The 27,234-nt window shown below is 36.2% G+C and overlaps 1 protein-coding gene and 1 pseudogene across 4 annotated transcripts in view; both read left to right on the top strand.

Moving 5' to 3' along the window:
- The window catches only part of PGBD1 (piggyBac transposable element derived 1), a 62,350-nt gene that overhangs the window by 11,183 nt on the left and 23,933 nt on the right, over positions 1–27,234 (top strand). Inside the window, exons 1-3 of one of the 4 annotated variants that reach the window (XM_003770384.4) lie at positions 12,699–12,816; positions 18,327–18,737; positions 19,033–19,159. In XM_003770384.4, the coding sequence (XP_003770432.1) occupies positions 18,342–18,737; positions 19,033–19,159 (523 nt within the window). In that variant the 5' untranslated portion in view covers positions 12,699–12,816; positions 18,327–18,341. Of the gene's footprint in view, positions 1–12,698; positions 12,817–13,072; positions 13,146–13,480; positions 13,731–18,326; positions 18,738–19,032; positions 19,160–27,234 lie in introns of those variants that run through there. The other 3 variants (XM_023503898.2, XM_031968429.1, XM_031968428.1) reach the window with 3 other exon arrangements.
- Positions 23,567–26,708, top strand: LOC116423554 (annotated as a pseudogene).

Raw genomic sequence — 27,234 nt, 5'->3', positions numbered from 1 at the left:
TGAAGGTATTCATTCATATCATTTATCAAATTTATTGGCATAAAGTTGGGCAAAGTAACTCCTAATTATTGCTCTAATTTCCTCTTCATTAGTACAAATTTCTCCCTTTTCATTATTAAGACCAACAATTTGATTTTCCTCTTTCCTTTTTCTAATCAAATTTACCAAGGATTTCATCATAATTTTCGAGTAGTCCGATCATCTAAGGATCAACCTAAGGGTTTTCTCTCCTAGATCTATTTTCCAGGTCTGTTGTTTTTTCAAGTAAATATTTGACATTTTTTTCCAATCTTTCATTTCTTTTTTTGGTTTTACTTGACTGATTCTTCCTGTCTTAATGAGTCAGTCATTTCTATTTGTTCAGTTCTGATTTTTAGTGTGTTATTTTCTTCATTAGCATTTTTTACTTCTTTTTGTATATGTCCGATTGAGTTTTTAAATGAGTCATTTTGCTCTATGGAATTTTTTTCCATTTCACTAATTTTTTTTTTTTTTTTTTTAGTGAATTATTTTCTTTCTCCAATTCACAAATTCTGTTTCCCTGAACTTCTTGTGAGTTTTTTACCTTTTCCAATTAACATTTCAGGGAGTTGTTTTCTTTTTCCACTTTATCAAATTTTTCTTTTAGTGAGTTATATGTCTTTTCTGTACTCTCTTGCATAGCTTCTCTTTCTTTTCCCCATTTTTCTTCTAGTTCTCTTTTAAGGTTTTTAATAGTCTTTTCTAGGAGAGCCTTTTGTATTTGGGTGCCAGCAATTGTCTGGAGACTGTCTGCTATTAGTCTCTTCAGGGTTGAAAAGCTGTTCTCTTTCTGAATAGAAACTATCAATCTTCCTTTTGATTTTCTTACTCATTTTGTTAAAGCCTGTAGGGTCTGCCTTCAAGGCCAGGAGGTTACCAGCTTTCTCTGCAGAGCAGTGAGAGGTATATGCATGGGTAGCTGTCCTGCTAGAGGACTGCAAAAAGCAGTGAGGTACTGGAGTGTTCTGGGAAAGAGTTTCCCACCTGGAAGTAACTCAGGCCTGCAGGGCAGAGGTGGGAAAGTTCCCTGCAAAGAACCCCTGCTGTGTGAGATAATGACTGCCCTGGGGTTAGACGCTGAGCAGTGAGAGTTTCACTATCCCAAGCCAAATCCTGCCCTGGGGCTGTGGGTATTAGCAATTGAGCAGTGAATGGATTTGCAGGGACAGGAAATGTCTCTTCTCTGGGAAGCACAGTCCTGTTGGGGAAGTTCTATTGCCCCAGGCTGAGCCCTCCACTGTGCTGATTAGAGGCTGCCCAGGCTGTGCCCCCCTGCCATGCGGGTTTGTAACTGCCCCCACAAAAGCCCCGAACTTCAGGATATGGCTGCAGGGCTGCTTACAATCTGCCTGAGTCACTTCCAGGTTTGAGTAGCTACAGCTAGATCTTGTTAGGTCCTGGCTTTTTTTAGAGTACCCTCTGTTTTAGGCTTTAATTTCTCTGCCAGTTTACTGCTTTGTAATCAAGGCAGAGCAGTTAGCCTATAGCAGAGTGGTCTCTATAACTTCTCTAGCCACAGAGATCACCCCCGCCCCTGGTCTGCTCAAGATTTTAGTCTCTCACTGCCTGTGCTAGTCTGTTCCTGGCCCCTCAGGACAAACCTTTCCTGGAGATCTTCCAGATTGACTTCTGCTGGTAAATTGTATGCTTCTGATCTTCATGAATTTAAGCAGTGAAGAGCTATTTCTGAGGCTGGATAAAACAGTTGGTTATGAGGGGAATGAGAGGAACTTAGAAAGTCGCGTGTGCCTTCTCTGCCATCTTGGCTCCGCCTCCAAAAAACCCAAATTTACCAAGGATATATCTATTTTGTTGATTTTTTCATAAAACCAACTCTTAGTTTTATTTATTAATTCAATAGTTTTTTTTACTTTCAATTTTATTGATCTCTCCTTTTATTTTTAGAATTTCAAGTTTAATGTTTGATTGGAGGTTTTTAATTTGCTCTTTTTCTAGTTTTTTTTTTAGTTATAAGCCTAATTCATTGATTTTTTCTTTCACTATTTTAGGCAAGTAAGCCTATAGAGATATAAAATTTCCTCTTATTACCACCTTGGCTGCATCACACACATTTTGGTATGATGTCTCATTATTGTCATTATCTTGGGTGAAATTATTGTGTCTATGATTGTCTTTTCATCCAATCATTCTTTAGGATGAAATTATTTAGTTTCCAATTACTTTTTGGTCTATTTTTCCCTAGCTTTTTATTGAATGTAATTTTTATTGCATCATGATCTAAGAAGGATGCATTTACTATTTCTGCCTTTCTGTATTTGAATTTGAGGTCTTTATGTCCTAATATATGGTCAATTTGTACTCCTTTCTGTCTCCATTTAATTTTCTTAAAAGATGTATCATATCTAACTTTTCTAGTGTTCTATTTACCTCTTTGACTTCTTTTGTGGTTTGATTTATCTAATCCTGAGAGTGCAAGGTTGAACTCTCCCACTATTATAGTTTTGCTGTCTATTTCTTCTTGCAGCTCTCTTAATTTCTCTTTTAAGAATTTAGATGCTATACCACTTGGTGCATATATGTTTAATATTGATATTGCTTCATTATCTATGCCCCCCTTTAGCAAGATATAGTGCCCTTCCTTATCTCTTTTAATTAGCTCAATTTTAACTTTTGCTTGATCTGAGATCAGGATGGCTACCCCTGCTTTTTTGACTTCACCTGAAGCATAGTAGATTCTGCTGCAGCCTTTTACCTTTATTCTGTATGTAAAACCCCGCTTCAAATGTGTTTCCTGTAAACAACGTATTATAGGATTCTGGCTTTTAATGCAGTCTGCTATCCACCTCTCCTTTATAGGGGAATTTACCCCATTCACATTTATGGTTAAAACTACCAACTCATTATTTCCTGCCATCTTACTATCCCCAAATTATGCTTTTCTCTTTCCTTTCCCCTTTACCTCCCTCCCCAGTATTAGACTTATGAGTACCACTTGCCCTACACAGCACTTTCTCTTTAGAATCCCTCCTTCCCTTTCTGCTCTTCTCTCCCTTTTCTTTATTTCTGCATTCCCTTCTATTTACCCTAACCCTTCCCTTTTTGCTTTTCCCCTCCCACTTTTCAATGAGGTGGGAGAAACCAAATATGTCTAATATTTCCTCTTTGAGCCAAATCTGATAAGAGTAAGGTTCACACAATGTTTATCCTCCTTCCTTCTTTCCCTCACATATAATGGGTTTTCTTTGCCTCTTCATGAGGTGTAATTTTCCTCTTTTTACCTTCACTTTTCCCTTTTTCTGATACAATCTCCTTTTCACCTCTAGTTCCTTTTTTATAAGAGTAAAACCAAATTATACATGTATTCTTTATATATACCCATAATAGAAATACATTTCTCGAGTTCTTTTTATCTTTTTATGCTTCCCTTGAATCTTATATTTGAAGGTCAAACTTTGTTTAGGTCTGGGGTTTTTTTGTTAGGAATAAGTAGAATTCACTTATTTAATTGAATGTCTGTCTTTTTCCATGGAAGAAAATGCTCAGTTTGGCTGGGTAAGTTATTCTTGATTGTATACCAAGTTCTTTAGCCTTTCAGACTCCAGGCCAGGGGTCCTCAAACTTTTTAAATAGGAGGCCAGTTCACTGCCCGCCCCTCAGACTGTTGGAGGGCCAGACCATAGTAAAAACAAAAACTTTGTTTTGTGGGCCTTTAAATAAAGAAACTTCATAGCCCTGGGTGAGGGAGATAATCCACCTCAGCTGCCGCATCTGGCCTGTGGGCCATAGTTTGAGGACCCCTGTTCCAGGCCCTTTGATCCTTTGATCTGGATGCTGCTAGATTCTGAGTGATCCTTATTGTGGCTCCTTGGGGTATTTAAATTGTTTTTTCTGGCTGCTTGTAGTATTTTTTTCCTTGGTCTGATAGTTCTGGAATTTAGCCACAATATTTCTTGGAGTTTTGATTCTGAGATTTCTTTCAGTAGGTAATCGATGAATTCTTTCAATGTCTATTTTGCCTTCTGTTTCTATAACATCTGTGCAGTTCTCTTTGATGATTTCCTGAAAAATAGTGTGTATTCTCTTTTTTTTCATCATGATTTTCAGGGAGTCCAATAATCCTTAGATTATCTCTCCTAGATCTCTTTTCTAGGTCTGTTGTTTATCCAAGTATGTATTTAACATTTTTTTCTTTTTTCTTTTCTTTTTTTCTTTTTTTGTTTTTGTTTTTGTTTTTGTTTTGCTTACTGATTCTTGGTGTCTCCTAGAGTCATTCGTTTCCATTTGTTCATGTCTGATTTTTAGTGAATTATTTTCTTAATTTACTTTTTTTCTTTCTTTTTTTTAAAATTTGTCCAATTGAGTTTTTTAAAATGAGTTGTTTTGTTCTGTGGAATTTTTTTCCATTTCACCAATTTTTTTTTTTGGAAGAATTATTTTCTTTTTCCAATTCATAAATTTTGTTTTCTTGGATTTGTTTACATTTTTCAATTCACAAATTCTGTTTTCCTGGGAGTTGTTTATCTTTTCCAATTCGCAAATTCTGTTTTTCACGGAGTTGATTTCTTTATCTACTCTATCTTTTAATGAATAACTTGACTTATCCTGACCCTCTTGCAAAGCTTTCCTTTCCTTTCCCCATTTTTCTTCTAGATCCCTTTTAAGATTCTTTTTAATTTCTTCTATGAGAGCCTTGTGTGATGGGGACCAGATCATATCCACCTTTGGATCTAGAGACAAAACTGTTTTTAATCTCCTCAGGGTTTGAAGTCTGCTCTCTTTCTGTATAGAATCTATCAATAGTTAGAGCCCACTTTGCTTTTTTGCTCACTTTGAAACAAAAAACAAAACTACGGTCTGCTTCTCAGGCGCAGTGGGGTATTTCCAAGCTGCCTCTACAGCAACTGGAAATTGCAGTGAAGGGGCAGTGGGACAGCACCCACTGGCTGCACTGGGATTAGCAGTTGTGCTGAAATCAGCAGCAACAGAAAAGCAGGAACTCAAACCCTCAAATTCAGAGAGATTCATTTCCATCTTCATCAGTCTCCTGATTCAGCCCTTTAATACAGTTTGGCCCATTTAATTACTCCAACTAAAAAAAGTCTTATAGGGCTCTTCTTCCTTAACTCTAGAAGAATCCTCTCACAAACAGCTCTAGTTCTTCTTGTAATTCTTCTTATCTTCTACCCACGTTCAGGCTCGGAGAAAAAGAGAAAAATGAAGATGGAAAACTGTGAATGGATCCAGCCATTCTGGAGAGCAATTTGGAACTATGCTCAAAAAGTTATCAAACTGTGCATACCCTTTGATCCACCAGTGTTACTAGTGGGCTTATATCCTAAAGAGATCATAAAGAAGGCAAAGGAAGCTGTATGAGCAAAAATGTTTGTGGCAGCCCTCTTTGTAGTGGCCAGAAACTGGAAATTGAGTGGATGCCCGTCAGTTGGAGAATGGCTGAATAAATTGTGATATATGAATGTTATGGAATATTATTGTTCTGTAAGAAATGGCCAGCAGGAATATTTCAGAAAGGCTGGAAGAGACTTACATGAACTGAAGCTGAGTGAAATGAGCAGGACCCAGGAGACCATTATACACTTCAACAAAAATACTGTATGATGAGCAAATCTGATGGAAGTGGCTATCTTCAGCAATGAGATGAACCAAATTAGTTCCATTTGTTCAATGATGAATAGAACCCAGCAAAAGAACTCTGGGAAATGAGTGTGAAATTTCCAATCCTTCTGTTTTTTGTCTGCTTGCATTTTTTATTTCCTTCTCAGGTTAATTTTACATTATTTCAAAGTCTGATTCTTCTTGTGCAGCAAAATAACTGTGTATATATATATATATATATATATATATATATATATATATATATTGTATTTAACATGTACTTTAACATATTTAACATGTATTGGTTTACCTGCTGAACAAGATGAGGTAAAATCTTTCAAGATAGTTGTGAAAATCGAGTAAGGCTTCATCTACTTAGAGTTTGAGTAGACCTGAAGGACTTTGAAGATTGAGTCAAGGGCATACTTAAGTCCCCTTCCTGCTATCCTCCCATGACATCATTTTCTCCCTGTTTCAATTAAATATAGACAACTATGTACTTATTGGTCAAGTTCAATTTCTTGGGTAGTTCCCTCATTTAGAAGGTAAGATCCTCAGCCAATAAGGATGAGAGTCAGTGGTGGGAGGGATATTTGTGTTAGAGATTAAAAGTGTTGACCCCCACCCCCACTCCCCAAAGTGCTTCCTCTCTTCAATTGTCTGCTCAAGGGGTGGGACGCCCTTCTGGCGAGAATGTATAATAAACTTTGCTTTGCTTCTAGAGATCTCTCCAGCTTTTTTTATTAAATGGTGACCTCCTCACCATTTCTGAACCACACACTGCCATCTGGGAGAGGGGGGGAGGGGAAGGAGGGGAAAAGTTGGAATAGAAGGTTTTGCAAGGATCAGTGCTGAAAAATTACCCATACATATATCTTGTAAATAAAAAGCTATAATTAAAAAAAAGAAATATTTCTCAAAGTTAACCACTTTAAACTGTTAGTAGGGCTGGTAAGCTTTGTGTCCATTCTCCAAATAAGATGGGTGAAATTTAGATTATTGATTGATGTGTTGGTGGTGGTCAGTAGTTTTTAGTCTTGTCAGACTCTTTATGACCCCATTTGGGTTTTCTTGGCAAAAATACAGGAGTAGTTTGCCATTTTCTTCTGCTAATTTTTTTTTAACAGATGAGGAAACTGAGGCAAACAGGAATTAAATGATTTGTTCAGCATCACCCACCTACTAAGTGTGGGAGACTTATGAAGATGAGTCTTCCTGATTCCAATCCCAGTTCTCTATCCCCTGTGGCACTTGCCAACCTTATTGTTTAATACTGATAAATGGTTAAAGGTTTAATAATTATAGGAGTAATCATTGTAACTAATTTCTAAGCCTTAGATTTGCATTTATTTTGTATAGGTCTTGGTAGAAAGTTTGCAAGAGATTCTATAAGAGACAGTACACACAACTGAGACTGGATTTCCTTTTGAGGGAAATAAAGATGGATACAGGATGATTCAACTTGGTCAAGAGATTTTTTTTTTCCTAGCCCTAGTTTTTTTCTGTGAAGCCTGGTATTAGATTGGGGACTTTCCAGAAGATGTGCTTTCCCTAGGTGTTTTCCTTATTGTTATGGATTCTGAAGAATTCTTTTGCAAGTCAGCATAATAATATAATCTTTATCACTGGAAGGAATCTTTGATAAGATCACATATACATCTAAGTACTTCATTTGAATATTGGAATAGACTCATTTCTCTGTAGTTAGGCTCTTAAACTGTACTCTAGTAATCCCAGTGACTGGATTTTTATCTGGTATCCAGTCATTTCACTAGTTTAAACTTCTCTTTGCTTAGGCTACCACTGTCTAATATTGGACTTCCCCAACAATATCCATTCTGACTTAGTCTCTGCTTGAAACTCTGCCTTTGAGAAACATTGTTCAATCCAAAAAAATTTTAGTAAGCACTTGCTGTGTGCAAATACTTTGCTAAGTGCCAAGGGGTATGAAGACAAAATGAAAAAATAACCTTACCTTCAAATAGCTTATGGTTAAGAGGGAGTTGATATATAAGCATGATAACTTAAGAAGGAGAGAGAAGTATTTACACTGAAGGATTAGAAAGGGTTTCCAATAGCAGGTTGCAAATGAGCTGAGTTTAAAGTAAGCTAGGGAAACTAAGGATAGTAAGTGGGGAGTGCATTCCATGCATTGAAGAGATGGGAATATATCTATCTCAGGCTATGGAATAGCTAAAAAAGGATTTTTAAAAACAAACAAGAGGCAGAGGAAAAAAGCTTAAAAGAAACAAAGGTGATACAAGAAAAGATCAACAGCTTTGTAAAGAAGGCACAAAAAAATTACTGAAGAAAATATCTTAAAAAATAGAATAAGCCAAATGGTTAGGGGGAAAAAAAAGGCACAAGAGTTTACTAAATAGAAGAATTTCTAAAAAGCAGAATTGGCCAAATAGAAAAAAAGTATAAAAATTCACTGAAGAAAAGAACTCCTTAAAAAAATAGAATTGGGCAAATGGAGAGGGAAGTAAAAATGCTCTCTAAAGAAAATACCTTAAAAATTAGAATTGCCAGGCCAATTCCAATAGACTTGTGATGGAGAGAGCCATTTGCATTCAGAAATATAGTATTTTCACTTTTTTCTGGTTTTTTGCTTTTTTTCCCCTCTTTCTCACTTTTTTCCCTGTTTGATCTGATTTTTCTTATGCAACATGATACATGTGGAAATATGTTGAGAAAAATTGGACATGTTTAACCTATTTAAGATTTAAGATTACTTGCTGTCTAGAGGAGGGCAGGGAAGAGAGAGAAAATTTTGGAGCCCAAGGTTTTGCAAGGGTGAGTGTTGAAAATTATCTGAATATATTTTGTAAATAAAAAATAATTATAAAAATAAATAAGAACTGGAATTGGCAAGTGGAAACTAATGATTCTATATTCAAAAGGATGAAAAATAGGGGAAAATGAAATATCATATTGGAAAAACAACTGACCTTGAAAAAAGATCAAGGAGAGATAATTTAAGGATTATTGGACTACCTGAAAGTCTGATCAAATAGGTATCATTTTTCAAAGTGTTATCAAAGAAAATTTACCTTATTACAGAGCAAATAGAAATTGATCCACTGATCCAAGGAAACAATTTAATATGAAAAACAGGGATATGAGGAAGTCATGGAGTCCAGAGAGAACAGGGAATAGTTTTTTGCAGGTCAGGCCCTTCTGAAAGAGATAAAAAAATAAAAACTTCCAGGAATATTATAATCAATTCCATATATCCAGGGCAAGAAGAAATTATTGCACATATCTAAAAAGAAAGAATTCAAATATCATGGAGCCACAAAATTTAGTAGCTTTCACATTAAAGAATCAGAGGGTTTAGAATGTGATATTACAAAGAGCAAAAGATTGTAGCTGAGAATCACCTATCCCAGTTGAAAATGAATAGGGTAGGAGAAAGATAAGCAGTGGGAAAAAGTAAAATGGAAGGAAATACATAGTAATTATAACTGAAAAATATTTATAGAAAGTTTCTCTTGTGAAGGGTTCATTTCTCAGATATATAGAGAATTGAATTATCAGTCATTTCCCAATTGATAGATGGTCAAAAGAAATGAACAAGCAATTTTCAGATGATGAAATCAAAGCTGTCTATAGTTTCGAAAAGTGTTCTAAATTTGCTGGTTGATTAGAGAAATGCAAATTAAAACAACTCTGAGGTACCACCTCATATCTGTCACTTTGGCAAATATTACAGAAAAGGAAATTGGGAAATGTTAGATGGGTTGTGAGAGAATTGGGACATTAATGATATTAATGTAATTGAAAACTGATTCAGTCATTCTGGAGAGTAGTTTGGAACATTGCTCAAAGGACTATAAAACCAAAAATACCTATTCACCCAGCAATACCACTACTAGGTCTTTGCCCCCAAAAAAAGATTTTTTAAAAAGGAAAGAACCCATATGAACAAAATATAGCTGTTCTTTTTTGGGGTGGCAAAAACTTGGAACTCAAAGAGATGGAATTCAACTGGGGAATGGCTAAACAAGTTGTGGTATTATGATTGTGATAAAATATTGACTCAAAGGCATAAATCTAATACATACTCTTCAAACTTATCCAGTTTAGTTTTTATAGGTTTCATAATTAGTAATTAGGTATTCATTATTTGTCACTTATACTGACAATTATAGTTAGACCTGTAAGTCATCCATTTTGGCTGAGTGTGTTATGAGACATCCTAATTTCTCAGCAAATCAGGTAAGTATCTTAGAATTTTAAAGGTTTCTCTTTAGCTATAAATGTTCTTCTAGTTCCTTCTTTCACAGAGCTAAGATTTTTTTGACCTTGCCAAGGTTGAAAATCCAGAGGACCTGACATTCTCAAATATCTTCACAGACAAAAATTTTCCCAAACACTAAGTGAACATCATCATTATTGATTTTCAAGAAAAATATCACTAATTAAATGGTTAAGATAGTTTTTTCACTATAGGGATAAAGGACAAAAAAACCTAATAAGTGAAAGTCCAAATTTATCATTACACAGCATTCAAAAAAAGTGATAAATTCATCATATTCTAGGTGTCATTTCTCAAAGGAACATATGCTGATAAAATCATAATAAAAAAATTTAGTGGCCATTTTTAATGGTATTTTGTTTTTTCCAAATATATGCAAAGATAGTTTTCAACATTCACTTTTTGCAAAACCTTGTGTTCCAAATTTTTCTACCTCTCTTATCCCCAAATACCAAGCAATATTATATAAGTTAAATGTGTGCAGTTCTTCTGAACATATTTCCATATTCATCATGCTGAGCAAAAAAAAAAAAAAAAAAAATTGGCTCAAAAGAGGAAAAAAATGCAAGAAAGAAAAAAAGACACAAGCAAACAACAACAAAAAGTGAAAATACTATGCTTTGACATACATTCAGTCTTCATAGTTCTCTCTCTGGATGTGGATGGCATTTTCCATTACAAGTCTATAGGAAGTGCCTTGAATTATTGAAAATTATTGAAAAAGAGCCGTTATTGAAAAAGAGTCATTATTGAAAAGAGCCAAATTCATCACAATTAATCATTACATAATCTTGTTACTGTGTACAGAATTCTCTTGGTTCTGCTCATTTCACGTAGTATTATATCTTGTAAGTCTTTCCAGGTTTTTCTGAAATCAGCCTGCTCATTCTTATAGAATAATAATATATTATATTCATTATATATTACATATTCAATATATTATATTCAAATACCATAATTTGCCAATGTAAGGACATCTCAATTTTCAGTTCCTTGCTTTTTTCATATGTGAATCCTTTTCCCTCTTCTATGATTTCCTTGGGGTACAGACCCAATAAAAACATTGCTGGATCAAAGGATATGCAGTTTTATAGCCCTTTGAGCAGAGTTCCAAATTGCTCTCCAGAATGGTTGGATTGTTTCACCCCTCTATCAACAATGCATTAGTGTCCTGGTTTTCCCACATCCCCTCCAACATTCATTGTTATCTTTTCCTGTCACCTTAGCCAATCTAACAGTTGTGAAATTGTTTTCACTTTCATTTCTCTAATCAATAGTGATGTAGAGCATCTTTTCATATGACCAGAAATGGCTTTAATTTCTTCATCTGAAAATTGTCTGTTTATGTCCTTTGAACATTTATCAATTAGAGAATGGCTTGTACTATTATAAAAATTTGAGTCAATTCTGTATATATTTTAGAAATGAATTTTTTTTTTCAGAAACACCAATGGAAAAAATTTAAAAACATAACATAAAATAATATGGACTTAAAACAAGAAACAAACATTGCCAGTTAGATGACATCATTCAGAGGAATTCTGATTTTTTTATATGGAAAAATAATTTCATTTATCCATCAAATTCTTTATATTCCATACTAGTAGTAGCATTTAGAATCCAATAAAGAGTAATAAAAATCAAGTTCTTCTTGGTATTTATTGCTTAAAATCTTCAGTTTAGAAACTGCAGATCGCAAAACTATTGGCTTAGTTTTTCCTCCTTTTTGGAATCAGTAGAAATAAAACTTTTAAAATGGCTTCAGATCTGTTTAAGCCTTTATGAGCAATCTAGTCATCTTAACTCCAGGGAAGGAGTCTGAGTTCTACCCGCATGAAAATTTCATAAACTTTCTATTTTATAAAGTCGTGGGGAGCTGCGATCTCAAAAACCCATAATAAACAGGTATTTTAGTCTCAAAATAAAACATATTTTAGGTTACAATGGCTACAATACAATAGATTCTCAGTTTTCAATGAGAGAATTTTATAGAGAAGGGTTTTGTTTTGTTTTTGTTTTTGTTTTGCAAGGTTGTAAAGAGTGATGTTATTATTTCTTAAAGCAACAGGGATACTGTCTCTGGGGTTCCTGTATCCCCAAAGAGAGATTGGCTGATCTCACTTCAGGGGTTGCCCTAATGAACTCATTTGTTTCAGGAATCTAAATTCTATTTTACCTTCTAAAATCTGTAAAATTTCATGAGCAAAGGCACTGCTAGGCAATCGGGGCCACTCATTCAGACAATCTTGGGAGGGCCATTTAAGATTGCTAGAGCTGAACAAGATCAGAATCAGACTATTCACCCTGTATTTTTTTTTTCAAATCAGTCAACATGGACTCCATTTTGGACCAGAAATACTGGCTCGAGTAGTGATGACTAACTATTGGAGTTGTGATCGAGGTTCAGACTTTGATGGAACCGGACCTCCCTTTCCTTAGCCTTGTCTGCAAAACAGAATCGATACTTGGTATTCCCGGCTCCGCAGGGCTGGTACCAAGTATGCAGATGTGACTTAGAATTCAGCTTTCATTGTCACAATCAAACTGTGCGCTTCTCGGAGAGAATCTCGAATTTGCTGATTAGGCGAGTCGGGGCGAGCGCGGACCGATGGGGAAGGGAAAGCATTCTGGGCTGGAGGAATGAGCGTCCCAGGCGAAGCTGACAGATCACAGTTCCATCTTGTCGCTGAGCAGCTGCGCGGTGGCCCTAACAAAGAGACTGCATCATCCACCTCTCGCCACCGCTGTACTCCAGTCTCGGTGGGCGGCGCCCTAAGGTAGGAGAACAAAGAGATGAAGCCAGCGGGCCCTGGGATTCCTAGAGAGGACTTGGAAGGGCCCTAGCCCGAGGAACAGCCTAAACAGCATGCGCACTGCCGGGCGCCGGGCAAATCGGAGAGAGGCTAATCTGTGTTGAGCGCCCGCTCGTTTTCAGGGTGCATCCTCTCGGAAGGTTTGTGGTGAGTGCCTCTGACGGGAATGGGGGAGGGGTCGGAGGGTGTGCGGTGGAACGAACGCCTTTCCGTCCCGGCTCTTCTTCATTCTTCTCGGCTTTCCCCTTCCCCTACTCCTCTTCTCTTTATTTTTCTCCCCGCTTTCCCTCTGCGCCCCTCGTCCCTCCGCCCTGGTTGCTGGAGAGCTTCTAGAGGGAGCGGAGGAAGGCCTCAGGATACCGGCTTTGTTAAGCGGTGCCCGTTTCTGGAGCTCATCAAAGGCTCTGGCGGCTCTGGAGGAAGCCCGACCCGGATCAGGGCCTGTTCTCTGGGTTTGCGCCTCTGAGGATTTCTGGGTAACTAAAGGTGCCGCCGCCTTGGGCATCTCGTGGGGCCGAGACTTCCTTGGGATTTCCTCTCCTAATCTCTGGTGTAGGAGCACAATTTTACACAGCTAGTCTGTTTTCTGACTCTGAGCCATTTTGACTTAATAGTTACCAGCTAGTGTTTATTATGATCCTGGCCGTCTCTGCTTCTCTAACTGGCAGTCTTAAAAGGAAAAGCATTGCCATCGCAGGCTCCAGCCACGGGCTTTAGAGAATCGCTGTCTTCCCAAACCCCCGCACTCTGCGGGAGCACTCCCAGAAACGGGGGGAGGGGGAGTGAAGAAGCCAGGAGGGGAGGAGGAGCACTTTTGTTGTGCCTTCTGGCTTCGTCACTCTGCACTCGTGCCCTAGAGGGAAGAAGATTTGAATTTAAATCGATAGCTGAAATTTAGAGAGACTGGGAAAGGTTTCCTTTAAAACAATAATAATTTTAAAAAAAGGTAGTGAGGTCTGTTGTCCTGATGTAGGAGGGAGGGAGTTTAAGGCTTGGGGTGTAGTGAAGTCCCAAGTGTTGTCAGTGGAGCGGCCAGGAGGCCAGTGTCAAACACTGCAAAGGTAAGAGGCTGAGTTATGAAGGGTTTTGAATGCCAAGTAGAGCATTCTGTACTTGCTTTTGGAAGTAATAGGAAACCACTGGAATACAGGGAATGGGGGTGGGGATGGCATGGGAAATCTGCATTGTGAGAAAATCACTGTAGTGTTAAATGGAGGATGGATTGGAAGGGAGAGAGATTTGAGGCAGGCAAATCCACCAGCAGCCTATTGAAATAATACAGGTAGGTGTGAAGTGATGAGAGCCTGAGTACAGTGAGAGTAGTTTCAGAGGAGAGAAGCGGGCATACATAAGAGGTGATGAAAAAGTGAAATTGATAGGCTTTGGCAACAACTTAAAAGGGGGGAGGGGGGATGTGAGAGGTAGTGAAGAATCCAGAATGACTCCCTGACTGTCAGTTTGAAGGACAGGGAGGATGGTGTTGCCCACTCCACTAATAGGGAAAGGAGTAGGGAGATTAGGGGGGAAATAATGATTCCAATTTTGATCAGATTGAATATTAAGATGTCTGCTATATCCAGTTTTAGATGCCTGAAAGGCAATTGGAGATGACAGTTTGGAGGTCAGCAGAGAGGATAGGGCAAGAAAGGTAGATTTGAGAATCATAAGGGTAAAGATAATTATATCTATGGCTGCTAATAACAATAGAGAGAGAAGAGGGTCCAGGACAGAAATCCTGATAAACACCTATAGTTAAAAGATGTGATCTGGAAGGGAGTCCATCCAGCAAAGGAGATAGGTAAGAAGAGAAACAGGAAAGAGTAGGTATTTTAAAAAAAAACTTGGAGAGAAGAAAGTATCAAGGAGGAGAGAGTGATCAGCAATGTGAATGGCCGCAGAGAGATCTAAGAGAATGAGTATTAAGAAGAACTCATTGAATTTGGCAACTGAGAGCTCAAATTAGGAAGTTAGAGTCCAGATTGTAAAGTTTAAGAAGAGAGACTGGGAAATGAATGTGAACTGTTTGCATTTTTGTTTTTCTTCCCGGGTTATTTTTACCTTCTGAATCCAATTCTTCTTGTGCAACAAGAGAACTGTTCGGTTCTGCACACATATATTGTATCTAGGATATACTGTGACATATTTAACATGTATAGAACTGTTTGCCATCTGGGGGAGGGAGTGGAGGGAGAGAGGAAAGGGAAAAGTGGGAACAGAAGTGAGTGGAAGGGATAATGTTGTAAAAAATTACCCAGGCATGGGTTCTGTCAATAAAAAGTTATAATTATGAAAATAAAATAAACTTTAAAAAAAATAGAGTGAGAGAAAAAAAAAGTACAGGCACATATTGTAGATAGCCTTTGGAAGGAGTTGTAACCAAAAAGATAGGAAAAAATTACATAATTAGTGATAATGAAGGGATCAGTTGAGAGATTTATTAAATCAAGGGAAATGTGGACAGGTTTGTATGCAGAAATTCAACCAGTGGACAGATTGAAACTAAGCCAAAAAAAAAAAAAAATGGGGATGGCAGGGTAATGTGTTGGGAAAGGTAGAAGTGTTTGTACAAGAGGGTAAAAAAAGTAAGAACATTTCATCTTGTGAAATAGAATGATGATGGAAACAGTGACAAGACATGTGAATCATTGAAGATGCAGAAGAGTATATAAAAGAAGGAATTAGTGGCTAGTAGCCTCAGTTTCTTTCCCCTGCAAATTATGAAGCAAAGCTCTCAACTGTGAAAATAAGGAAGTCATGGGAGGTTTGAGAAGAGATGAAAAGTTTGAAAGAGCAATTAAGAAAAGGAGGTTAGTGACTTGATAAGGCAAATATAGTAAGATTCAGCAGTGAAGGCCCAGTTGAAATTCTCATTCTGAGCACTTACACTAGTTCTGCAAATACATAGCAGCATATATATTTTAGTGGACACAGAACAGTTGCCTGATTTTCTGTACCTTCAGTTAGAAGTACATGTGTAGGAGTAAAGAGGATGAATAATGGAAGTGATCCAAGACTGATGCTTGTTTGGGTGTATAAGCAACATGATAAGAGAGAAGATTGGGATTTAAGAGGGGAAGAACTGAACTGTATGGAAGTTAAATTGGTTCAGTCAGGGGTCAAGACAGGGAGAAGAATAGAGAGATCTTAGAGCACCTCTTTGATTTCCTTTATCTCTCTTCACATGGTCACAATCACCATTCACCTATTGACTGGTTTTCTTGCTTTCTTTACACAGTTATCAAAATAATTTTTCCAAAGCAAGATTTGTTTGTGTGATTCTCCATTTCTCCATTGTTCCTAGAACAAAGTCAGACTCTTCAGCCTGTCATTTTTAAAGGCTCTTCATATTCTAGGCTTTCCTTGCCTTTTCAGCCATATTTTCTAATCCCTCTCTTTATTTGAGCTCAATATTGAAGTCATTGAATTCTATTCTCGAAAGTTAGCAGTCCATTTCTGTTGCTATGTATTTGCACAAGTAGTGTCAGTACCCAGAATGAGAAGGAATGCTTCCTCATCTTCATTTAATAGAATGGTGGACTTTTCATTAAGATTCTGAGACTTTTTTTATTTTCCCATTTGTTAGTACACCTTTTGTCCTCAAATTATGTTCTTTTTTACTTGTGGATGTGATATATTCTCTGTCACTCTGTCCCCTCAGTAGAAGGTAAGCTTCTTGAGACCAAGATTGTTTTAATATTGTATCCTGAGGGGAAAAAATCTATTTAATCAATGAAGGAAATTTTAAGTGTGGAAACTTTTCTAATCTAATTTATATTGTCAGGGACTTAGAAAGTTAAGTGTGGCCAACATCAATTTGTTGTTGGCCACACAGCCATTATATATTAGTCAGGACTTGAATCCAACTTTTCGTATTTCCAATACATGATTTTTTTTTTAATTGCTGTTTTTTTTTTTTATATCATCAGAACTTCTCCCAACATGCTTTCCCCTTCCCTTTCAAAAAATTTATATTTTAAATACTATTTGATTAATACATTGAAAAAATCTGAAGTATATACATAGCCCCACACCTGTGGCCCTTCAACTTCTATAAAGGAGAGGATTGGGGTGTCTTCTCTCTTTGGGGCCATGTTTGTGTAATTTTGCAAAATTCACTTTTAATTGTTTTCTAATGATTGTTTTTTACATTGCATTCATTGTATAAAGTGTTTTATTGGCTTTACTTCGCTCCATATCAGATCCTAGAAATATTTCTATACTTTTCTGTATATATGTAAATTATCATTTGTTGTGGCACAAAAATATTTTATTATGTTATGTGTCACTTTGTTTAGTAATCCTCCAATTGATGGGTATCTACTTTGTTTTCAGTTCTTTCCTACACAAAAAGTGATATAAATATTTATAGAGAGGAGATTTAGTAGGAGTTAAGGAGAAGGGTCAGGAGGAGGAACCTTCTTTCAGGAGGTGAGATTTTAGTTGGGACCTAAAGGAAGCCAGGGAAAGAGGAAAAACATTCCAGTCATGGGAATAACAGTGAAAATGCCTAAAGATTGGGAGTGGGGTATCATGTTCAAGGAGCAGCAATAGGGCAAGATACCAGGTTATGAAGGGCTTTAAAAGCCACAGAGTGACATTTGATATTGAAAGTTAACAGAAAGCTACCAGAATGGACTGAATAGAGAGATGACATGGATATGTAATTTAGGAAAATCATTTTGATGACTGAGGGGAAAGAGATACTTGAGGAAGGGAGACCAGTCAGTACGTTGTTGCCATAAGCTGGGCAAGACAGGATTGAAGGCCTGTCCCAAGGAAGTGGCAAGATCAGAAACGTGATTATTCAAGAGATGTTATAAAGAGAAATAACAGAGACTGCCATTTGCCTTTCTTTGTTTTGCCATTGATTATCATTGTGGTATTTAATAAATGTTTATTGACTGAAGTGAGAGTTGAAGGAAAGTGAGAAGTAGAAGACAACATTGAGGTAAAGATACTGGGTACCTAGCAAGATGGTGGTGTCCTGAACAGTTATAGGGAAATTAGGAAGAGGAGAGGGTTTTGTGGGGGGTGAAGATAATACGTTTAGCTTTGGTCCTGTCTAACATTTTTTAAGTCTTGTTTTTTAAACAGTAACAAAGAGGAAGATTGGTTTACTAGTTTTACTTAGAAAGGGAAAACTGGTTTAATCCATGTTTCTATTAAAGAACTTTAGTGTATTGAGATAATACACAAGTGTCATTCATTTTGTTTGAAGTCCAGAGATTGCTTCCCAGGCCTGGGATATCCTCAATGATGCCTTTGAGAGATTCATATGGATTATTTTACAGTACAGAGGACTTGGGGGATGTGATCTGAAGGAAGCAGTTCTCATAGTCTTGTTTATATCCTCAAAAAGGAATGAATAAAGAGTAGGCCTTCTACTTCTGAAAGTTTATTTAGATCTTGGCAACTTCTTTTTCCTTGAAAATTGTGCTTCAATTCCATAACCTATATTAAGCAATCAAGAGGCAATAATTGTAATTGATAGAGTGCTAGATTTAGGAAAACCTAAGTTTAAATCCTACCTCAAAGACTTTTGTGACTTTAGGTAAATTAAGTAATCTCTCCAGATCCCAATTTCCTCTTCTGTAAAATGAGAGGTTTAGTTTAACTTCCCTTCCAACTCTAAATTTGTGATCCAATGATTTTTTTAGATATTTAGCCTCAAGATGTCTGAAGACTTTTCTGTCACAGTTCCAGAGGAGCAGAAGGAAATTTTGAAAGTGAAAGAAGAAGACCTTACATGGGAACAAAAGTCCAGCCAAACTGAAGAAAACTGTCTTACCCAGGAGACCTTTAGGCAGCGGTTCAGACAGTTTTGCTACCAGAAGACAACCAAGCCCCAAGAGGCTTTGAGCCAATTATGGGTGCTCTGCTCTCAGTGGCTGAGGCCCGAGGTACATACAAAAGAGGAGATGATGGAGTTGTTGGTGCTGGAGCAATTTCTGACTATTCTGCCACAGGAGCTCCAGGCCTCAGTGAAGAAGCGTTTGCCACAAAACAGAGCGGAAGTAATTACTCTATTGGAGGAATTGGAGCAACAATCAAATAAACCTGGACAGCAGGTAGGAAGGTGAATGGTGTCATGAAAGAAGCTATAAGGATGGGTTTAGCAATGGGTTTAAAGTAATCAAATTTGCTTGTAACTGGGTTTGCTTAAAACATTAATCTCTAGGTCTGTGTTGTTCCTTCTTTTCTCTTACTGCTTTAGAGGACTAAATGCAATTCTGGTTTCTTTTCCCCTTGTTTTGTTCTGGGGGGTGGGGGTGGGGATTGAGAGGGAGAGATTTTTTTTTGTGATCTCTTCTCAATCCAAATTAGTTTTATAATATCCTTACAAACCCAAAATTTTGTTCCTAGACTTCAGTTCTTGCACAAGGACTAGAAGAACATTCAGAGGAGACAGAGCATCAAGGAGCATCCCAGGAGTCACAAAGCCTCCAAGTGAAATGTGAATCTCAGGATCCTAATCCTCTACAGGAGAGTGGTAAATGTTAGAATTTAAACTTGCATATTGGGTTTTTTTTTTTTTTTTTTTCAAAAAAACAGAATAAGAAAAAAAAGAAAAGGAATACAAAACTAATAAAGTAAAACAAAAAAGAACATCGTCATGTTCCCAGAAGAAAGAACACCAGGGAGGATTCAAAATATATAACAAATTATCAGATCAAGAAAGCATATATATTAGAAGACGAAATTAGATTCATGAATGTCCATTTTTTCCTGTACTTCCTTGTAAATTGTTTTTTGGTTCTCTGATGTGCACCTTATTCGGTTTATTCTTTTCTCCAATTCATTCCCACCTCCCAAGCAAGCTACAGTTGTTGTATTTATACATATATATATATATGTACACTCACACACACCCTGCATACACACAGGAAGTCAGTGGAAGGGAAAAGTTTGTGGAAGATCCATTTTTTTCTCATTCACAATTATAGGTAATTTTGCTGGATATGATATTTTTGGTTGTAGTCTTAGACTTGGAAGCCCTGGAAAGTTAGCTTGCCTTCATGAGGGAAGAAATCCTTGGATTCAAGTATTGGCTGACCCTATATTAAAATGAATAGAGAACATTAAAATTAAAAAAGACATTCTAGTACCATCTCATTCCTTTAAGGCCTTGAGATAGGAAATGACTTTGCAACACTAATTAATGGCAGAGTTGGAACTAAAATACATATAGTCTGACTTTCAGTCCAGTGTTATAAAAACATCACTATACAACATTGCTGCAGTATGTACAACCTAATTTTAATATTTGGGTGTGTGACTTTCCACAGATTCATTCTTTTTGTCATAGTAACTATGTCCTTATTAGCCTATCTATCTTTTGTCCTTTAAATTCATGAGTTGTTGAGTAAAGCCATTGTATTTTAATAAGTAGGCATTAATAATTTTGTCTTTCTTGTACTCCACTTTATAATTTTCCATCCATTGAATCCTATAGATTTCATCATCTTTGACAAGTAGCAGAAACTATTACTTATAGACTACAATAGCAAAACTGCACACATATAGTTCAATGACTGAATGACTATTCAGGCTTATTAACACAGATGTAATACCTGACTCTTTATTATCACTCCCAATTTGTTGCCAAATCATCTTGATTCTACTTTCATAACATCTCTTGGATTTGCCTCCTTCTGACATTGCTGCTGTCTTGTGCAGATATTCATCTCCTCATGCACAGGAAAAATAACCACTTCTCTTTTGATTCATGGTAGAAGTAGTCATAGAAGTAGCAGAATTTCTTTTTTTTAATTTTGTAGCTTTTTATTTACAAAACATATGCGTGAGTAATTTTTCATCATTGACCCTTGTGAAACCTTCTGTTCCAACTTTTCCTTTCCTCCCCCCACCCCTCTCCCCTAGATGGCAGGCAGTCTAATACATGTTAAATATGTTAAAGTATATGTTAAATACAATATATTTATACAGTTATCTTGCTGCACAAGAAAAATCGGATTTACAAGCCATTCTCCAATTGATAAATGATCAAAGGATATGAACAGACAATTTTCAGATGATTAAATTGAAACTTTTCCCTATATGAAAATTTAAAATCACATTGTAGAAAATCAAAAAGCAATTTGAGATACCACCACACCTGTCAGATTGCTAAGATGACAGGAAAAAAATAATATGAATTTGGAAGGATGCGGGGAAAACTGGGACACTGATACATTGTTGGTGAAGTAGTGAACAAATCCAAACATTCTGGAGAACAATTTGGAACTATGTTCAAAAAGTTATCAAACTGAGCATACCCTTTGATCCAGCAGTATTTCTACTGGGCTTATACCCCAAAAAAATAAAGAAGGAAAGGGACCCATGCCAAAATGTTTTGAGCCATGTTTGTAAAAGGCTAGAAACTGGAAAATGAAAGGGCCATCAATTGGAGAATGGTTGGGTAAATTGTAGTATAGAATCTATGGAATATTATTGTTCTTAAGAAATGATCAGCAGGATGAATACAGAGATTTGGAAGACTTATATGAACTGATGCTAAGTGAAATAGCAGAACCAGGAGATCATTATATCTTCAACAATGATACTGTAGAGGATGTATTCTGATGGAAGTAGGTTTCTTTGACAAAGAGAATATCTAACTTTCCCAATTGATCAATGATGGTCGACACTAACCCAAAGAAAGAACACAAATGTAAACTTTTGCATTTTGTATTTCTTCAGGTTATTTTTTATCTTCTGAATCAATTTTCCCGCAACAAAGAACTGTTTGGTTCTGCAATAATTTATCTAGAATTATGATATATTTATCATGTATAGACGTTGCCATCTGGGGGGGGGTGGAGGAGGGAGGAGAAAAGTCAGAACAGAAATGAGTGCAAGGGATAATGTTGTAAAAAATTACCCAGGCATGGGTTCTGTCAATAAAAAGTTATAACTACTAAAATAAACAAACAAAAATTAATTAATTAGTTAATTAAAAATGAAAGAAAAGAAAAATACGATTTAGAAGGAATGTAAAAATAACCTGAGAAGGAAAATAAAAATGCAAGCAGACAATAACAGATAGAGTGGAAATGCTATTTTGTGGTGCACACTCTTTTCCCATAGTTCTTTTGCTCAGTATAGCTGGTTCTCTTCATTACTTAACAATTGGAACTGATTTGGATTATCTCATTGCTGAAGAAAGACACTTCCATCAAATTTGCTCATCATATAGTATTGCTGTTGAAGTATATAATGGTCTCCTAATTCTGCTCATTTCACTTAGCATCAGTTCATGTAAGTCTCTTTAGGCCTTTCTGAAATCATCCTGTTGGTCATTTCTTACAGAATAATAATATTCCATAACATTCATATACCACAGTTTATTCAACCATTCTCCAATTGATGGGAATCCATTCAGTTTCCAGTGTCTAACCACTACAAAAAGGGCCATCATAAACATTTTTGCACATATGGGTTCCCTTTCCCTTTTTTAAGATCTCTTTGGGATACAAGTCCAGTAGTAATACTGCTGGATCAAAGGGTATGCACAGTTTGATAACTTTTTGAGCATAGTTCTAAATTGCTCTCCAGAATGGCTGGATGTATTCACAATTCCACCAACAATGTATCATTGTCCCAATTTTCCCACATCCCCTCCAGCATTCTTCATTATCTTTTCCTGTCATCTTAGCCAATCTGAAAGGTTCATAGTATTATCTCAGAGTCATCTTAATTTGCATTTCTCTGATCAATAATGATTTGGAGCACCTCTTCATATGACTAGAAATAGTTTCAATTTCTTCATCTGAAAATTGTCTGTTCTTTGACCATTTATCAATTGGAGAATGACTTGATTTCTTATACATTAGAGTCAATTCTCTATATATTTTAGAAATATGAAGCCTTTATCAGAACCTTTGACTGTAAAAATGTTTTTCCCAGTTTATTGCTTCCCTTCTAATCTTGTCTACAATTAGTTTTGTTTATACAAAAACTTTTTAACTTGATCTAATCAAATCAATAATGATCTCTAGTTCTTCTTTGGTCACAAATTCCTTCTTCCCCCACAGGTCTCAGAGGTAAACAATCCTATGTTCTTCTAATTTATTTATAATCTCATTGTGCCTAGATCATGGACCCATTTTGACCTTATCTTGGTGTGTGGTGTTAAGTGTGGGTCAATGCCTAAATTCTGCCATCCTAATTTCCAATTTCCCAGACAATTTTCCCATGTCAAATAATGAATTCTTATCCCAAAAGCTGGGGTCTTTGGGTTTGTCAAACACTAGATTGTTATAGTTTTGATTATTTTGTCCTGTAAACCTAATCATTTCCAGTGATCAATTAGTCTATTTCTTAGCCAATACCAAATGGTTTTGGTGACTGCTGCTTTATAATACAGTTTTAGATTTGGTACTGCTAGGCCACCTTCGTTTGATTTATTTTTTTTTTCCTATTGGTTCCCTTGAAATAATTGACTTTTTGTTTGTTCAGATGAATTTTGTTATCTTTTCTAGGTCAGTAAAATATTTCTTGGGAATTTGATTGGCATAGCACTAAATAAAGATTAGTTTAGGTAGTATTGTCATATTGTTATATTCACTCGACCTATCCAAGAGCACTTAATATTTTTCCAGTTGTGTGGAAAGTGTTTTGTAGTTTCGCTCATATAGTTCTTGACTCCCTTGGCAGATAGATTCCCAAATATTTTATACTATTGGTAGTTATTTTAAATGGAATTCCTCTTTGTATCTCTTGCTGTTGGATTTTGTTAGTGATGTATAAAAATGCTCACGATTTATGTGGATTTATTTTGTATCCTGCAACTTTGCTAAAGTTGTGGATTATTTCTAATAGTTTTTTAGTAGAATCTCTGTGTTCTTTAAGGATATCATCATATCATCTGCAAAGAGTGATAATTTGGTTTCCTCATTACAGAAGTAGCAGAATTTCAAAAATCATATAATTTGGTTGAGACCCTCCCTGTTGCAAATCTTTCTACTCTAGTGAATCTTCCTTCAACTATCAAAGTGAACTTTCTAAAGTGCAGTTATGACTATGTCTCTTCAATCTGTTCCCTATTACCTCTTAGATCAAACACACCCTAGCTTTTTCTTGTTTTCATAATCTTAAACCTTCCTCCCCTCCATGTACTCTGTGATTCAGTGACACTGACCTTGCTGTTCTTTGCATCTGACATGCTGTTTCTCTGGATTTCTGACATTTTCATTGGTTGTTGCCTGGATTTCTTTCATTCCTTCCTCGTCTCCAGCTCTTGTCTTCCCTAGTTTCCTTCAAGCTTTACCTTCTGCACCAAACTTCAATCCTTCTTAATCTTAATCCTTTAAATCTTTTTCTTTTTGAGATACTCAATCAAAGCTAGATCAGTCATGCCTCAAAATTTTAATGTTAAGAGATGTTCTTCCAGTGTGATGAAGGCTCAGAAGTATCTTTGTTCCTTCACAAGTGGCTAGTATAGATTGGTAGGGATGGGTGGGCAGATGTCCAGACCTCAGTTCTGTTTTTGCCAAGTCAGCTCTGTTCTAGGACCCACTCCCAAAACTGAGTTAGTGAAAACATACAAATTTTGTTTCTTGGAAGATTGAGTAGTGGCCATAGATGCTGAATGTAACATTCTCCAACAATCTTATTCCCTGTATCAGTTGGTTTTGTTAAAACTATTTTCTTTGTTACCAGAGAATGTTCTATTGGGAGTGTAGGAGTAGGGAAGGAAGTAGATATGCACATAGAAAAATAACTTGTACCAAAAACAAAGTTTTAATAAAATTTTATTTTAAGGAAAACAAAAGTTATTTACTATGAACTACCCTTACTCCATAAAGATATCTTCTGTATTGTTATTCTTTCATTGTTTATCACTTTATTTAAGTAAGAAATAACTTTATTTTGCCCATATCCTCCAGTGGCTCACCTCATTGATTATTTCCTCATTTTAATTTTGAATCTACTACTTCTGCCTACCTACTTCTCCTTGCTGCTAACTAACATATTCAGATCTACTCAGTCTTTTAAAAATCACTACTATTCCCTCAGCTATTGTTTTCTTCCCCTATTGTTTGAAGCAATATGGTGTCAGAGAAGGTTATGAGCCAAAGCTCTTCTTGAGGTAACCAAAACTTGTGCCCCTGCAGTTCCCAGATTGCTATGCTCTTATTGGCATAACATCTGTATCCTTGTCTCCTAGGGAGCAGAAAGCCAGGTGAGCCAGGCTCCTTATTAGGGAGCAGTTTGTCTGCCACTTGGCAGTATCACCCCTGAAATTGAGGAGCTGTGGTACTGATGATGGTGGTGGTGAAGAAGGTATCAGACTCTAGTTCCAGAGTAGTCAGAAGTCCTAACAGCTTGTGGTTAGGGATCTTTCCTCTGGGTATGGTGGTCCACTGGCCTAGCAGAGGAAGAGGAGGAAAGAAGAAATGGGAGGAACAGCATACCTAGTTACAGCACTACAAGAGAGAGTCAAAGCAGGAAGAAGCTACTGTCCCTTGTGTTTCACATGAAGTCCATGTACTATGTCCTTCTGGTTGTAGTGCTGGGTATGGTCCCCATCTACATCTGGCCTGGGTACAAAAGAAGGTGGATAGTCACTTTTACACTATCTAACTAGATCATGGTGCTCTTCTTCTAAAACTACATTTGTGTCCAGATAATACTACATTAGGGATTTATCTAGACACTAAGAAAATATGTTTACCAAGTCCTCAGTTGACAGGATTGTTGCTGACATTTTTGGCAATCAGGCCGAATGTTAAGGGTACTTATACTGAGTTCTGGGGAAAAAATGGCTTAAAATGGCTTCCATTATATAGGACTATTTTTCTTAAAATAAAATGCCAAATTTAATGAAAAAGAAATGAGAAATAAGCTGCAGACCTTGATGAATATAAATATTCCAGTGATTATTTTTTTTTAATCTTATGAATTTTCTAGAGAGAACAAGATATAATCTGGTGCTAACAAAAGTTACTGCAACTAGTCAAACAAGGTCTTGTAGTGTTAAAACATATATAAAAAATTACTTAGATGAAATTTATGATGTTACATGAACTTATGTAGATACAATGGGAAAGAGAAAAGAAGCACCATCTATGGCAAAATTTCTTTGCATAGAATATCCAAAAGTTCACATTCACATTGATCACATAGATAAAAAGAGGCCCAGAAAAATAGATATGAGAAGGTGGTTTCATGACCTCTTTGAAATAAAAAGTAAGTTGCTGATAGAGTTCTATGATTCACTGGATTTCCAAAGAAGAAACAAGTTTTCTGGAAATAATATTAATTTCAAATCAAGCCTCTAGAAAACTTTATATTCTTTACTGTTCTTAGGTGATCTGACTGTTAGTAGATTCATGACAGATTCTGAAAAGAAATTTTATGTGAAATCTTGAATATATGGAGCTTTAATTAGTTGCCTGCTGGTTAGTATTAAAGTGTAAGCAAATCCTGTCTGCCAGCACTTTTTCATCTTTAACCCTGTCTTATGTATATTTAGAAAGAAGTCTTACTGGTCTTTCTCTTGCCACTTCATTGCTGTTGTGCTTGCCTGATGAATTTATTTTCTTCTGCATTTCTGTTATTTTGGATGTTTGAAAGGCAAATGGTTTCTTCATAGCTAGTTTTCTTTTCAAAATTATTACAAACTCTTTGTTATTATTCACTATCCATCTTTTGTCCTTTATAGTTAAGCTCATATTTGCAGGATAGGTTACCCTGGACTGTATCTTGGTGGGCTTCATTTCTCTTAATAACACATTATTCCATCCCTTTTTATTATAGTCCAAGCAAAATAGTTCTGCATCATTTGAATGTCCTTTCCTTTATATTTGAAGACCTTTTTCCAGAAGACTTGCAGAACTTGTTGGTTTGAAATTAAATTAAATTTAACCATTATATATTTTGGAGTTCTCAACCTTGGTTTATTGTTGTTTTTTCAGGGAGTGATCTATGAATTCTTTCAGTTAGGTTTTCATTTTCTGTGGTCAGAAATTTGGGGCAATTTTCTTCTATTCTTTCCTTAATTATAGTGTTGAAATTCTTTGTCCTGTCTGGGAGACTACTAATCCTTTTTTTTTGAAAGCAGTATGTTTTGCTTCCTTTTAATATTTCTATTTTTTTTTTTTTTTTTTTTGCTTTTCTTCTAGATTGTCATTCCCTTCTATGTATTTTAATCCCCAATCTGTTTTTCTCACATTTGCTTCTTTGGTGAAGCTTGCCATTGCAGATTCCAGTTTTTTTTATTCCATTTATTTTTGCTTTGCAGGACATAAATTCTGCTCTTATAATTCCTCTTTTCTCTTTTAAACCATTCAGGAATATTGTGTTATGTTTTCATGTTCTTACATTCCACAGGATTCTTGGTCTCAACAAATGTTGGGTCATTTTCCTTTTTTTAATAATATTTATTAATAGATATTTGAAATCATTCATTAGATCTGGAGGCCATATTTACTTGTTATTGTTTTTCCTTTTGATGTATCTTTTAATGTTCAAAGTCTTACAGGTATTTTTCTTCCTGAAATCTTGGGTGCTTTTGATCTTTTCCATCCACTTATTTTCCTTGTCATTGACTTTTAACTCTCT

The sequence above is a fragment of the Sarcophilus harrisii genome, chromosome 4, assembly GCF_902635505.1.
Source record: "Sarcophilus harrisii chromosome 4, mSarHar1.11, whole genome shotgun sequence".
NCBI classification, from domain to species: Eukaryota; Metazoa; Chordata; class Mammalia; order Dasyuromorphia; family Dasyuridae; genus Sarcophilus; species Sarcophilus harrisii.
Note: the sequence above shows the minus strand (reverse complement) of the source record. Positions and strands in the feature narration are given on the sequence as shown.